At 61.6% G+C, this 15,678-nt stretch overlaps 1 protein-coding gene across 1 annotated transcript; it reads right to left on the bottom strand.

Annotated features, from left to right (window-relative positions):
* Positions 1-8,322: 8,322 nt before the first annotated feature.
* VAMP2 (vesicle associated membrane protein 2) lies at positions 8,323-15,678 on the bottom strand. The gene is made up of 5 exons (XM_082300497.1): positions 15,623-15,678; positions 14,279-14,402; positions 13,213-13,371; positions 9,134-9,185; positions 8,323-8,363 (listed from the first exon to the last, which is right to left on the bottom strand). Coding segments are annotated over exons 1-5 (354 nt in total). The 5' UTR covers positions 15,625-15,678; the 3' UTR covers positions 8,323-8,346.

The following is a 15,678-nucleotide window of genomic DNA, read 5'->3' as shown; positions in this document are numbered from 1 at the left end:
CACTGACCACAGGGACACTCCGGCCACAGGGACACACTGACCACTGGGACACACTGACCAGAGGGACACTCCGGCCACGAAGACAGACTGACCACAGGGACAGACTGACCACAGGGACACTCCGGCCACAGGGACTGACTGACCACAGGGACACACTGACCACTGGGACAGACTGACCACTGGGACACACTGACCACAGGGGCACTCCGGCCACGGGGACACTCCGGCCACAGGGACAGACTGACCACTGGGACAGACTGACCACTTCGACACGCTGACCACTGGGACACACTGACCAGAGGGACACTCCGGCCACGGGGACACACTGACCACTGGGACACTCCGGCCACAGGGACACACTGACCACTGGGACAGACTGACCATGCGGACACTCCGGCCACAGGGACAGAATGACCACAGGGACAGACTGACCACAGGGGCACTCCGGCCACGGGGACACTCCGGCCACTGGGACAGACTGACCACTGGGACACTCTGACCACACGGACGCACTGACCACTGGGACACTCCGGCCACAGGGACACACTGACCACTGGGACAGGCTGACCACAGGGACACTCCGGCCACAGGGACAGACTGACCACAGGGACAGACTGACCACAGGGGCACTCCGGCCACGGGGACACTCCGGCCACTGGGACAGACTGACCACTGGGACACTCCGGCCACAGGGACACACTGACCACTGGGACACACTGACCAGAGGGACACTCCGGCCACTGGGACAGACTGACCACTGGGACAGACTGACCACTGGGACACTCCGGCCACAGGGACACACTGACCACTGGGACACTCCGGCCACAGGGACAGACTGACCACTGGGACACTCTGGCCACAGGGACAGACTGACCACAGGGACACACTGACCACAGGGACACTCCGGCCACAGGGACATGCTGACCGCAGGGACACACTGACCACAGGGACACTCCGGCCACAGGGACATGCTGACCACAGGGACACACTGACCACTGGGACACTCTGGCCACGGGGACACACTGGCCACAGGGACACTCCGGCCACAGGGACAGACTGACCACTGGGACACGCTGACCACTGGGACACGCTGACCACTGGGACACTCCGGCCACAGGGACAGACTGACCACTGGGACACACTGACCACTGGGACACACTGACCAGAGGGACACTCCGGCCACGGGGACACACTGACCACTGGGACACTCCGGCCACGGGGACAGACTGACCACTGGGACAGACTGACCATGCGGACACTCCGGCCACAGGGACAGAATGACCACACGGACGCACTGACCACTGGGACACTCCGGCCACAGGGACAGACTGACCACTGGGACACACTGACCAGAGGGACACTCCGGCCACGGGGACATTCCGGCCACTGGGACAGACTGACCACAGGGACACTCCGGCCACAGGGACACACTGACCAGAGGGACACTCCGGCCACAGGGACACGCTGACCACAGGGACACACTGACCACTGGGACACACTGACCACTGGGACACTCCGGCCACAGGGACAGACTGACCACAGGGACACACTGACCACTGGGACACGCTGACCACTGGGACACGCTGACCACTGGGACACTCCGGCCACAGGGACAGACTGACCACTGGGACACTCCGGCCACAGGGACACACTGACCACAGGGACACACTGACCACTGGGACAGACTGACCACACGGACACTCCGGCCACAGGGACAGACTGACCGCAGGGACACACTGACCACTGGGACAGACTGACCACAGGGACACTCCGGCCACAGGGACATGCTGACCACAGGGACAGACTGACCACTGGGACACACTGACCACTGGGACACGCTGACCACTGGGACACTCCGGCCACAGGGACAGACTGACCACTGGGACACTCCGGCCACAGGGACACACTGACCACTGGGACACACTGACCACAGGGACAGACTGACCACTGGGACACACTGACCACTGGGACACTCCGGCCACAGGGTCACACTGACCACTGGGACACACTGACCACTGGGACACTGGCCACGGGGACAGACTGACCACAGGGACACACTGACCACTGGGACACGCTGACCACTGGGACACTCCGGCCACAGGGACACACTGACCACAGGGACACACTGACCACAGGGGCACTCCGGCCACGGGGAAATTCCGGCCACTGGGACAGACTGACCACTGGGACACTCCGGCCACAGGGACAGACTGACCACTGGGACACACTGACCAGAGGGACACTCCGGCCACAGGGACACACTGACCAGAGGGACACTCCGGCCACAGGGACAGACTGACCACAGGGACAGACTGACCACTGGGACACTCCGGCCACTGGGACACTCCGGCCACGGGGACAGACTGACCACTGGGACACACTGACCACTGGGACACTCTGGCCACGGGGACACTCCGGCCACAGGGACAGACTGACCACAGGGACACACTGACCACTGGGACACGCTGACCACTGGGACACGCTGACCACTGGGACACTCCGGCCACAGGGACAGACTGACCACTGGGACACACTGACCACAGGGACACTCTGGCCACAGGGACAGACTGACCGCAGGGACACACTGACCACTGGGACACTCTGGCCACGGGGACACTCCGGCCACAGGGACACACTGACCACAGGGACACACTGACCACTGGGACACACTGACCACTGGGACACTCCGGCCACGGGGACACACTGACCACTGGGACAGACTGACCACTGGGACACACTGACCACAGGGACACTCCGGCCACAGGGACACACTGACCACTGGGACAGACTGACCATGCAGACACTCCGGCCACAGGGACAGAATGACCACACGGATGCACTGACCACTGGGACACTCCGGCCACAGGGACACACTGACCACTGGGACACACTGACCACTGGGACACTCCGGCCACAGGGACAGACTGACCGCAGGGACACACTGACCACTGGGACACACTGACCACTGGGACACTCCGGCCACAGGGACAGACTGACCACTGGGACACTCTGGCCACGGGGACACACTGACCACTGGGACACACTGACCAGAGGGACACTCCGGCCACGGGGACACACTGACCACTGGGACACACTGACCAGAGGGACACTCCGGCCACTGGGACACACTGACCACAGGGACACTCCGGCCACAGGGACATGCTGACCACTGGGACAGACTGACCATGCGGACACTCCGGCCACAGGGACAGAATGACCACACGGATGCACTGACCACTGGGACACTCTGGCCACAGGGACACACTGACCACAGGGACACACTGACCACAGGGGCACTCCGGCCACGGGGACACTCCGGCCACAGGGACAGACTGACCACTGGGACAGACTGACCACTTCGACACGCTGACCACTGGGACACACTGACCAGAGGGACACTCCGGCCACGGGGACACACTGACCACTGGGACACACTGACCACTGGGACACTCCGGCCACAGGGACACACTGACCACTGGGACAGACTGACCATGCGGACACTCCGGCCACAGGGACAGAATGACCACAGGGACAGACTGACCACAGGGGCACTCCGGCCACGGGGACACTCCGGCCACTGGGACAGACTGACCACTGGGACACTCTGACCACACGGACGCACTGACCACTGGGACACTCCGGCCACAGGGACACACTGACCACTGGGACAGGCTGACCACAGGGACACTCCGGCCACAGGGACAGACTGACCACAGGGACAGACTGACCACAGGGGCACTCCGGCCACGGGGACACTCCGGCCACTGGGACAGACTGACCACTGGGACACTCCGGCCACAGGGACACACTGACCACTGGGACACACTGACCAGAGGGACACTCCGGCCACTGGGACAGACTGACCACTGGGACAGACTGACCACTGGGACACTCCGGCCACAGGGACACACTGACCACTGGGACACTCCGGCCACAGGGACAGACTGACCACTGGGACACTCTGGCCACAGGGACAGACTGACCACAGGGACACACTGACCACAGGGACACTCCGGCCACAGGGACATGCTGACCGCAGGGACACACTGACCACAGGGACACTCCGGCCACAGGGACACGCTGACCACAGGGACACACTGACCACTGGGGCACTCCGGCCACAATTCCTGCCCTCTTCCTCATTTTGGGACCCCTCCCCGAAATTCCAGGACCCCCCAAAATTCCAGGGCCCCCTCCCCCATTTTTGGGACCTTTCCCTGCATTTCCCCCCCCCCCCCAAATTCCCGCCCCTCCCCCCATTCTGCCCCCTGCCCATTTTCAGCCCCCCAAAATTCCAATTCCCCCCCCTCCAAAATTCCTGCGCCCCCTCCCCCATTTTTGGGACCCCTCCCCAAAATTCCGGGACCCCTCCCCGAATTCCAGGGCCTCCTCCCCCATTTTTGGGACCCCTCCCCAAAATTCTGTGACCCCCCCTCCCCCCAAAACTCCAGGTCCCCCTCCCCATTTTTGGGACCCCCCCCCCAATCCCAGGCCCCTCTCCTCGTTTTCGGGACCCCTCCCCCGTTATTGGGGCCCCCAAAATTCCCAATCCCCCCCCCAAAATTCCAGCCCCTCCCCCCATTCTGACCCCTCCCATTTTCGGGCCCCCTCCCCAATTCCGGCCCCCCCCCCCCAAAATTCCAGGGCGCCCTCCCCCATTTTTGGGCCCCCTCCAAATCCCAAATCCCCCCCCCCCAAAAATTCCAGGCCCTCCCCCCGTTCTGGGACCCCTCCCCAAAATTCTGTCACCCCCCCCAAATTCCAGGGACCCCTCCCCATTATTGGGCCCCTCCCCCATTTTTTGGGACCCCTCCCCATTTTTTGGACCCCTCCCCATTTTAGGACCCCCCCAAATTCCAGGTCCCCCTCCCCATTTTTGGGACCCCTCCCCATTTCAGGACCCCTCCCCAAAATTCCGGGACATCCCCCCCCCCATTTTTTGGCCCCCTCCCCCATTTTTGGGACCCCTCCCCCATTTTTGGGACCCCTCCCCCATTTTTTGGGACCCCTCCCCATTTTTTGGGACCCCTCCTCATTTTTGGGACCCCTCCCCATTTTTGGACCTCTCCCCCATTTTTGGGACCCCTCCCCATTTTTGGGCCCCTCCCCCATTTTTTGGGACCCCTCCCCATTTTAGGACCCCCCCCCAAATTTCAGGGCCCCCTCCCCCATTTTTGGGACCCCTCCCCATTTCAGGACCCCTCCCCAAAATTCCGGGACACCCCCCCCCCCCCATTTTTTGGCCCCCTCCCCATTTTTGGGCGCCCCCTCAATTCCAGGGCCCCTTCCCCCATTTTTGGGACCCCTCCCCATTTTTGGGCCCCTCCCCATTTTTGGGCCCCTCCCCCATTTTTTGGGCCCCTTCCCCCATTTTTTGGGACCCCTCCCCATTTTTGGGCCCCTCCCCCATTTTTGGGACCCCTCCCCCATTTTTTGGGACCCCTCCCCATTTTTTGGGACCCCTCCTCATTTTTGGGACCCCTCCCCATTTTTGGACCTCTCCCCCATTTTTGGGACCCCTCCCCATTTTTGGGCCCCTCCCCCATTTTTTGGGACCCCTCCCCCATTTTTTGGGGCCCCTCCCCATTTTTGGGACCCCTCCCCCATTTTTTGGGACCCCTCCCCATTTTAGGACCCCCCCCCAAATTCCAGGGCCCCCTCCCCCATTTTTGGGACCCCTCCCCATTTCAGGACCCCTCCCCAAAATTCCGGGACCCCCCCCCCCGTTATTTTTTGGCCCCCTCCCCATTTTTGGGCCCCTCTCCCATTTTTGGGACCCCTCCCCCATTTTTGGGACCCCTCCCCCATTTTTTGGGACCCCTCCCCATTTTTTGGGCCCCTCCCCCATTTTTTGGGACCCCTCCCCATTTTTGGGGACCCCTCCCCATTTATTGGGACCCCCCCCCATTTTTGGGACCCCCCCCCATTTTTGGGCCCCTCCCCCATTATTGGGACCCCTCCCCCATTTTTGGGACCCCTCCCCATTTTTTGGGACCCCTCCCCATTTTTGGGCCCCTCCCCCATTTTTGGGACCCCTCCCCATTTTTTGGGACCCCTCCCCATTTTAGGACCCCCCCCCAAATTCCAGGGCCCCCTCCCCCATTTTTGGGACCCCTCCCCATTTCAGGACCCCTCCCCAAAATTCCGGGACACCCCCCCCCCCCATTTTTTGGGACCCCTCCCCCATTTTTGGGACCCCTCCCCATTTTTGGGGCCCTCCCCAATTTTTGGGACCCCTCCCCATTTTTGGGACCCCCTCAATCCCAGGGCCCCTTCTCCCATTTTTGGGCCCCTCCCCCATTTTTGGGACCCCTCCCCATTTCAGGACCCCTCCCCAAAATTCCGGGACCCCCCCCCGTTATTTTTTGGCCCCCTCCCCATTTTTGGGACCCACCCCTCCCCATTTTTGGGCCCCTCCCCCATTTTTGGGCCCCTCCCCCATTTTTGGGACCCCTCCCCCATTTTTGGGACCCCTCCCCAATTCCGGACCCCCCTCACAGACATGTAGAGTTTATTGTACACGTTCACACCAGGACTCGGGGACCCCCCCGGGGCCCCCCCCAAAAATCCCCGGGGGGGGGTGGGGGGGGGCGGGGTCCCCCCAAAACCCCACCGGGGGGTCCTGGGGGGATGGGGGGGGGGGGGAGGGGAGCGAAGGGGGAGGGGGGGAGGGGCGATGGGGGGAGGAGGAAGACACGAACCCCCCCCCCCAAAAAACGGGGGAGGGGCGGCAGTGACACCCGCCCCTCCCCCCACCCCCAAAAATCAGCGCCCCCCCCCCCCGAACCCCGAATTCCCCCCGGGGGGGGGGGGAATTTCGGGGTTCGGGGGGGGGGGAGGGGGATTTTGGGGACCCCCCCCGTGGCTCATGGGAATTTTGGGGGGATTTTGGGGACCCCCCCCCCCGGGATGCTCCATGCAGTGGGGGAGGGGCGGGAAAGGGGGGGGGGGAGGGGGAACCCCAAAATTTCCCTTGAAAGGTTTTGGGGGAGCCCCTCCCCCCCAAAATTTGGGGTGACTCCTCCTCCTCCTTAAGGGGGGGCGGGGGGGGATTTTGGGGACCTCTCCCCCAATTTTTGGGGGACCCCCCTGGTTCCCTCCTCTCAGGGGCGTCCCCCCCCAACTTTTTGGGGTTCCCGCCCATTTTTTGGGGGGTTCCCCCCTCCCCCACGCGGATTTTTGGGGTTCACCCCCCCCCAAAACCCCCCAGTTTTAGGGTCCCCTCCCAATTTTGGGGTTCCCCCCCTCCCCCATCCACCGGGGCCGCCTCAGTTTTGGGGGTCACCCCAAATTTAGGGGGTCCCCCCCCTCCCCCCAAACCCCTCGTGGCTTTCGGGGTCACCCCCAAATTTTGGGGTCCTCCCCGCCATTTTTAGGACCCCCCCCCCAAACTTTTTGGGGTCCCCCCCGGCACTTTTGAGGAACCCCCCCCCCCCTCATTTTGGGAAACCCCCCCCCCCAATTTTTTGGGGGTCCCTCCCCCACGCTTGAGGTCCTCCCACGGTTTTGGGGCCCCTCTAAATTTTGGGGTCCCCCCCCATTTTAGGACCCCTCCACTTCAGGCTCCCCCCATTTTTGGGGTCCCCAAATTTTGGGGTCTTCCCATTTTTGGGGTCCCCCCCATTTTTGGGGCCTTCCCATTTTTGGGGTCCCCCCCCATTTTTGGGGTCCCGGGTCCCCCCCCATTTTTGGGGTCCCCCCCCATTTTTGGGGCCTTCCCATTTTTGGGGTCCCCCCCCATTTTTGGGGTCCCCCCCCGTGCTCGGCAGTGAAGGGTGGGGGGGGGGAGGGGCGGTTTTGGGGTGTCCCCCCCATTGTGCTGCCCCTCCCCCACCCTCTGCACCCCAAAATTCCCTCGGGGGGGGGGGGGAGGGGGGAGGGGTGGGGGAGGGGCTGGAATGTTTTTGGGAGGGGGGGTTGGAATTATGGGATGGGGGGGGGGCGCCCCTAAAATCTGGGGGGGCCCTTTGTGCTCAAGTCTTGGGGGGGGGGAGGGGAGGGGGGACCCCAAAATCCCTCCCTGGGGTGGGGGAGGGGCCGCGGGACCCCCCAAATTCCCTCCTTGGGGGGGGGGGGGGAGGGGAGGAGGAGACGGGGCCCCTCCCCCCTCCCCCCCCCCCCCCCAATTTTGGGGTGCTCCGGGCTGGGACCCCCCCGGATTTGGGGGAGGGGATTTGGGGGTGGGGGAGGGGCCACGCGGGGTGGGGGAATTGGGGGGGGGGGGGGGGAGGGAATTTGGGGGGGGAAGCCCCAAATTTGGGGGGTGGGGGAGGGGTTTGGGGTCCCTGAGGGGGGGGAGGGGCGGTGGGGGCGGGGCGGGGGCGGGGCCGGGCGGGGCCGGCGGCGTTAGGTGCTGAAATAGACTGGGGGGGGAGGGGCGGCGTCAGCGCCGCCCCGCCCCTCATTTGCATATCATTAGCATCCCGTGCCGCCCCGCTCCCCCCCCGCCCTCGTTTGCATGGTCCCACCCCCCCCTTATTTGCATGCTCCCGCCTTCTCGTTTGCATATCTCCACCCCTCATTTGCATGCCCAGAGCTCCGCCCACTCCCGCCCTCTTTTGCATGCGCCTGGCAGCGATGCCTGTTTAATTTGCATATGATTTGCATGATTTTCCTGCCCCGTCTGGCTTGATTTGCATAGCCCCGCCCACTCCTCCCTGTGTCCCACCCCCTCATCTGCATCACCGGCCCTCATTTGCATTCCTGCTGCTAATTTGCATGCCCCACTTCCCTTATTTGCATGCCCCTCCCGTCAATTTGCGTAACCCCCAATTTCCCCACCCCTCATTAAAATCCCTCAGCCTCTCATTTGCATATCCACCCATTTGCATACCACGCCCCAGTCCCGCATACCCCACCCCCTCATTTGCATGCCCACCCTGCATCTGTTTGCACCCCCATTTGCATAACCCTCATCTAATTTGCATGTCCCACCCCTCATTTGCATACCCACCCCACCCATTACCCACAACCCTCATTCGAATGCCCCACACCCCTCATTTACATGCCCCACCCCCCTCATTTGCATACCCCACCCCCAGTTCCTCCACCCCACCCCTTTTCCCAGCTCCCGATTTGCATACGGCGCCGCTCATTTGCATACGGCGGCTCATTTGCATGCGCCCCGGCTCACCGATGATGATGATGAGGACGATGGCGCAGATGACGCCCAGGATGATCATCATCTGCGGGGTCAAAGGTCAGCGGCACCCGGGGCCGTTTGGGGGAATTTGGGGGAATTTGGGGGAATTTTGGGAAATTTGGGGCATTTTAGGGGGATTTGGGGGTTTTTTTAATGGGTTTTTTTGGAGGTTTGGGGGGATTTTTGGCAGATTTTTGGGGGATTTCTGGGGCCATTTGGGGGAATTTGGGGGCTTTTTGGGAAATTTTGGGGCTTTTTGGGAGGTTTGGGGGAATTTGGGGCATTTTAGGGGGATTTGGAGGGTTTTTTTTAACAGGTTTTTTGGGAGGTTTGGGGGGATTTTTGGCAGATTTTGGGGGGATTTGGGGGGTTTCTGGGGCCATTTGGGGGAATTTGGGGGCTTTTTGGGAAATTTTGGGGCTTTTTGGGAGGTTTGGGGGAATTTGGGGCATTTTAGGGAGATTTGGGGTTTTTTTTTAATGGGTTTTTTTGGAGGTTTGGGGGGATTTTTGGCAGATTTTGGGGGGATTTGGGGGATTTCTGGGGCTTTTTGGGGGATTTTGGGGCTTTTTGGGAAATTTTGGGGCTTTTTGGGAGGTTTCGGGGAATTTGGGGCATTTTAGGGGGATTTGGGGGTTTTTTTAACAGGTTTTTTGGGAGGTTTGGGGGGATTTTTGGCAGATTTTGGGGGGATTTTGGGGATTTCTGGGGCCTTTTGGGGGAATTTGGGGGCTTTTTGGGAAATTTTGGGGCTTTTTGGGAGGTTTGGGGGAATTTGGGGCATTTTAGGGGGATTTGGGGGTTTTTTTAACAGGTTTTTTGGGAGGTTTGGGGGGATTTTTGGCAGATTTTGGGGGGATTTGGGGGATTTCTGGGGCCATTTGGGGGAATTTGGGGGCTTTTTGGGAAATTTTGGGGCTTTTTGAGAGGTTTGGGGGAATTTGGGGCATTTTAGGGGGATTTGGGGGTTTTTTTAATGGGTTTTTTGGGAGGTTTGGGGGGATTTTTGGCAGATTTTGGGGGGATTTTGGGGATTTCTGGGGCCATTTGGGGGAATTTGGGGGCTTTTTGGGAAATTTTGGGGCTTTTTGAGAGGTTTGGGGGAATTTGGGGCATTTTAGGGGGATTTGGGGGTTTTTTTAACAGGTTTTTTTGGGAGGTTTGGGGGGATTTTTGGCAGATTTTGGGGGGATTTGGGGGATTTCTGGGGCTTTTTGGGGCTTTTTGGGAAATTTTGGGGAATTTTGGGAAATTTGGGGCATTTTAGGGGGATTTGAGGTTTTTTTCTTTAAATGGGTTTTTTGGGAGGTTTGGGGGGATTTTGGCAGATTTTGGGGGGATTTCTGGGGCTTTTTGGGAGATTTTTGGGAGGTTTGGGGGGATTTTGGGGCTTTTTTAGGGGTTTTTTGGGAGGTTTTGGGGGATTCTGGGGTTTTTGGGGGGGTTTTGGGGCTTTTTATGGGTTTTTTTTGGAGGTTTTGGGGGATTTTGCGGGTTTGGGGGGGGTTGGGGGATTTTGGGGTTTTTGGGGAGGTTTGGGGGGATTTTGGGGGGTTTTAGGGTGTCTTTAGGAGGTTTTGGGGTTTTTTCCCCTCCTCCCCCAGGTTCTCCCATCAGTCCCTGGGGGAGTTTCGTGGGGTTGGGATTTGGGGATTTTGGGGGTTTGGGGGAGATTTTGGGGGGATTTGGGGGAATTTTGGGGCTTTTTGGGGAATTTGGGGCATTTTAGCGGGATTTTGGGGCTGGTTTTGGGGCTGGTTGGGGCTGGTTTGGGGCTGGTTTTGGGGCTGTTTTGGAGCCGTTTTGGGGCAGTTTTTGCAGCCGTTTTGGGGCAGTTTTGGGGTTGTTTTTGGGGCTGGTTTGGGGCTGTTTTTGGGGCCGTTTTGGGGCCATTTTGGGGCTGTTTTTGGGGCCGTTTTGGGGCAGTTTTGGGGCTGTTTTTGGGGCAGTTTTGGGGCCATTTGGGGTCTGGTTTTGGGGCCGTTTTGGAGCCATTTATGGGCCTGGTTTGGAGCCGTTTTTGGGGCCATTTTGGGGCTGGTTTGGAGCCTTTTGGGGCCATTTTGGGGCTGTTTTGGGGCCATTTTTGGGGCTGTTTGGGGCCGTTTTTGGGGCCATTTTTGGGGCTGTTTTTGGGGCCATTTTGGAGCCGTTTTGGGGCTGTTTTTGTGGCCGTTTTGGGGCTGTTTTGGGGCCTTTTGGGGCTGGTTTCGGGGCTGTGTTTGGGGCTGTTTTGGGGTGGTTTTGGGGCTGTTTTTGGGGCCATTTTGGAGCCATTTATGGGCCTGGTTTGGAGCCATTTTTGGGGCCATTTTTGGGGCCGTTTTGGGGCCATTTTTGGGGCTGGTTTGGGGCCATTTTTGGGGCTGGTTTGGAGCCTTTTGGGGCCGTTTTGGAGCCATTTATGGGCCTGGTTTGGAGCCGTTTTTGGGGCCATTTTTGGGGCCATTTTTGGGGCCATTTTTGGGGCCGTTTTGGGGCTGTTTTGAAGCTGGAACAGTTTAGGGCAGTTTCAGAGTGTTTGGGGCTGTTTTGGGATTTTTGGGGCTGCCTTGAAGCTCTCGGGGTTTTTGGGGTGTTTTAGGGAATTTGGGGCTGTCTTGGGGCCGTTTTGGGCTGTTTGAGGGGTTCGGGGCTGGTTTGGGGCTATTTTGGGTTCTTTTGGGGCCGGTTTGGGCTCTTTGAGGGGTTTTTGGGGCTGGTTTGGGCTATTTTGAGGCTGTTTTGGGCAGCTTTGAGCTGGTTTTGGGGTATTTAGGAGTGTTTTGGACCTGTTTGGGGCTGTTTTGGGGCTATTTCAGGCGGGTTTGGGACTATTTCGGGTTTTCTGGGGCTGTTTCGGGCTCTTTCATTGTGGTTTGGGTTATTTTGGGGGCGTTTAGGAACATTTGGGGCTGGTTTGGGGTATTTGAGGCTATTTGGGACTGGCTTGGGGCTATTTCAGGCCATATTAGGACTATTTGGGGTCATTTTGGGGTCATTTCGGGCTGTTTTAGGGCTATTTTGGGCTATTTCAGGGCTTTTTGGGGCTGTTTTGGGCTGTTTGGAGTTATTTAAAGGCCGTTTTAGGGCTATTTAGGGCTATTTTGGGGTCCCCTGTACCTTGAGGTTCTTCCACCAGAACTTGTGCTTGAACTTGGGGCTTTTTGGGTCATACTGGGGCAATTTTGGGTCATTTTGGGGTAATTTAGAGCTATTTTGGGGCCATTTGGGGCTATTTCAGGTCTATTTTGGGGCTATTTTAGGGCTGGTTTGGGTCATTTTGGGGTTAGTTAGGGCTGTTTTGGGGCTGTTTTGGGGCTATCTTGGGGTAATTTGGGGGTATTTTGGGGCCCCCCGTACCCTGAGATTCTTCCACCACTCCTGGGGCTTTTTGGGGCTATTTTGGGTCACTTTGGGGCCATTTTGGGGCCGTTTTGGGGCCATTTCAGGCTGGTTTGGGGTCCCCCCGTACCTTGAGATTCTTCCACCAGTACTGGGGCTTTTTGGGGCTGTTTCAGGCTATTTTGGGTTAATTTAGGGCTATTTTGGGTCATTTTGGGGCCATTTCAGGCCATTTTGGGGCTGTTTCAGGCTGTTTTCAGGTCCCCCCGTACCTTGAGGTTCTTCCACCACTCCTGGGGCTTTTTGGGGCTGTTTCAGGCTATTTTGGGTTAATTTAGGGCTCTTTTGGGTCATTTTGGGGTTAGTTAGGGCTATTCCAGACTCTTTTGGGGCCATTTCAGGCTCTTTTGGGGCCATTTTGGGGCCGTTTCAGGCTGGTTTGGGGTCCCCCCGTACCTTGAGATTCTTCCACCAGTACTGGGGCTTTTTGGGGCTGTTTCAGGCTATTTTGGGGCCATTTTGGGGTCATTTTGGGGCCATTATTGGGGCCGTTTTGGGGCCATTTCAGGCTGTTTTCGGGTCCCCCCCGTACCTTGAGATTCTTCCCCCAGTACTGGGGCTTTTTGGAGCTATTCCAGGCTATTTTGGGGCCATTTTGGGGTAATTTTGGGGCTATTTCAGGCCATTTTGGGTCATTTTGGGGCCATTTTGGGGCCATTTCAGGCTGTTTTCGGGTCCCCCCGTACCTTGAGGTTCTTCCACCAGTACTTGCGCTTGAGCTTGGCCGCGCTGGTCTCGAACTGGGAGGCTCCGGCCTGGAGCGCGTCCGCCCGATCGTCCAGCTCCGAGAGCTTCTGGTCCCGCTCCAGCACCTTGTCCACGTTCACCCGCATGATGTCCACCACCTGCGGGGCCAGCGGTCAGCGGGCGGCGGCCAGCGGGGCCGGGAGTGGCCACACAGGGCACCAAGGGACCGCCTGAGCCACGGTGGCCACGGCCATGGAGTGACCACGGCCAGGAAGGGACCAAGGCCATGGAGTGACCACGGCCAGGAAGGGACCAAGGCCATGGAGTGACCACGGCCAGGAAGGGACCACGACCATGGAGTGACCACGGCCAGGAAGGGACCAAGGCCATGAAGTGACCACAGCCAGGAAGGGACCACGGCCATGGAGTGACCACGGCCGGGAAGGGACCAAGGCCATGGAGTGACCACAGCCAGGAAGGGACCACAGCCATGAAGTGACCACTCCCAGCCCTGGTCACAGCCAGGGGTCAGGGGGTCAAAGGTCAGTGGTCAGGGGCACAACTGAGCCCCTTTGGCCACGCCCAGGAAGTGACCACGGCCAGGAAGTGACCACCCCAAGCCCTGCTCGTAGCCAAGGGTCGGTGGTCAGAGGGAGCCAGGAGTGACCACAGCACGCAGGGGTCACGAACGGCCCAGCGGAGCCACGCTGGCCACGCCCAGGAAGTGACCACGCCCAGGAAGTGACCACGCCCAGGAAGTGACCACGCCCAGGAAGTGACCACGCCCGTGTTGGCCACACCCACACTGACCACGCCCGTGGAAAGCACGGCCGGGTGTGGCCACGCCCCACTGACCCCGCCCAACTGACCCCACCCCTTTGGCCCCACCCCACTGACCACGCCCCACCAAGATGACCAAACCCTACTGGCCACACCCCCACCCCACTGACCACCACCCCATTGGCCACGCCCCACTGACCACTCCCATTGACCACACCCCACTGACCACACCCCACTGACCCCTCCTCACCCCACTGACCCTTCCCCCTCCGGCCCCTCCCCCACCTCATCCACTTGGGCCTGGGTCTGCTGCAGCCGCCGGTTGCTGGTCAGGTTGGGGGGAGGGGCGGGGGGTCCCCCCCCTTCGCCCGCGGCGGGGGGAGGGGCGGCGGGGGCCGAGGGCGCCGACCTGGCCGGGGGTCAAAGGTCAGGGGTCAATCCCGGCCCCCCCCCCCCCCAGACCCCCAGGGGGCGTCCCCAATGTCCGAGTGACCCTCGGGGGGGCCCCTCAATGTCCCCAGAGTGACCCCTGGGGGGCCCCAGCTCCGAGTGACCCCCCCCAACATCCGGGTGACCCTCAGGGGTGGCAGCGACCCCAACGGGCCCTGAGTGACCACGGGGTGACCCCAACGTCTGAGTGACCACGGGGTGACCCCAATGTCCCCCCCAGAGTGACCCAAAGGGGGACCCCGAGATCTGAGTGACCACGGGGGGTCCCCGACAGCTCCTGAGTGACCTTTGGGGTGTCCCCAATGTCCCCCGAGTGACCCCCGGGGTGTCCCCAACGCCCCTCCCCCCCCCCGAGTGACCCCCGGGGTGTCCCCAACGCCCCTCCCCCCCCCCCGAGTGACCCCCGGGGTGTCCCCACCGTCCCCAGGGTGACCCCTCGGGGGCCGCCATGTCCAGGCCCCTCCCCCTCCCTCCCCCAGGCCGCCCCTCCCCCCCCCCCGGGGGGGTCCCGGCTGTCCGAGCCCCTCCCCCCCCCACCCCCCCACCCCCCCCCCGCGCGGTGGGGGAGGGGCGGCCCCTCCGCAGCGGGGGGAGGGGCACGGGCAGAGGATTTTCCCACCCCTCCCCCACCCCCCACCCCCCCCCCCCCCGTTCTGCGTCGGCGGCTAAAAATAGCCCGGGGGGGGGAGGGGCGGGGGGGGGGAGGGGAGGGGAGGGGGCCGAGCCCTCCCAGTGCTCCCAGTGCTCCCAGTTTGCCCGGCCCGCCGCCCCTCCCCCCACCGCGGGGGGTGTGTGTGGGGGGGGCTCTGCGGAGGTCGCGGGGGGTGGGGGAGGGGCGGGGGGGGGGAGGGGCGGCCCCGGGGGGGTCCCGGGGGGGTGGGGGAGGGGGGGATGGGGAGGTCACGGGGGGAGGATGGAGGATGCGGCGGGGGGGGATGAGGGGGGATGGGGGGTCCCGGAGGGGGTGGGGGATGGGCGGGGGGTCCCGGTGGGGGGGTGGGGGATGAGGGGGGGGGGCGGGGGTCCCCCAAATCCCAGCCGGGAGAGGGGGGGGGGGTCGCGATGGGGGGGGGAGGGGCGGGGATGGGAGGGGCGGGGGGGGGATGGGGGGGTGGCGGGGGGGTGGGGGAGGGGCGGGGGGGCTCGGGGGGGCCCGGGGGGGTCGCGCCCCCCACTCACATCCCGGAGCGGAGCTCGGTCGGTGCGGCGGAAGATGGCGGCGGGGGCAGCGCGGA

The sequence above is a fragment of the Coloeus monedula genome (assembly GCF_965178545.1).
Source record: "Coloeus monedula genome assembly, chromosome: 40".
In the NCBI taxonomy this organism is placed as follows: domain Eukaryota; kingdom Metazoa; phylum Chordata; class Aves; order Passeriformes; family Corvidae; genus Coloeus; species Coloeus monedula.
Note: the sequence above shows the minus strand (reverse complement) of the source record. Positions and strands in the feature narration are given on the sequence as shown.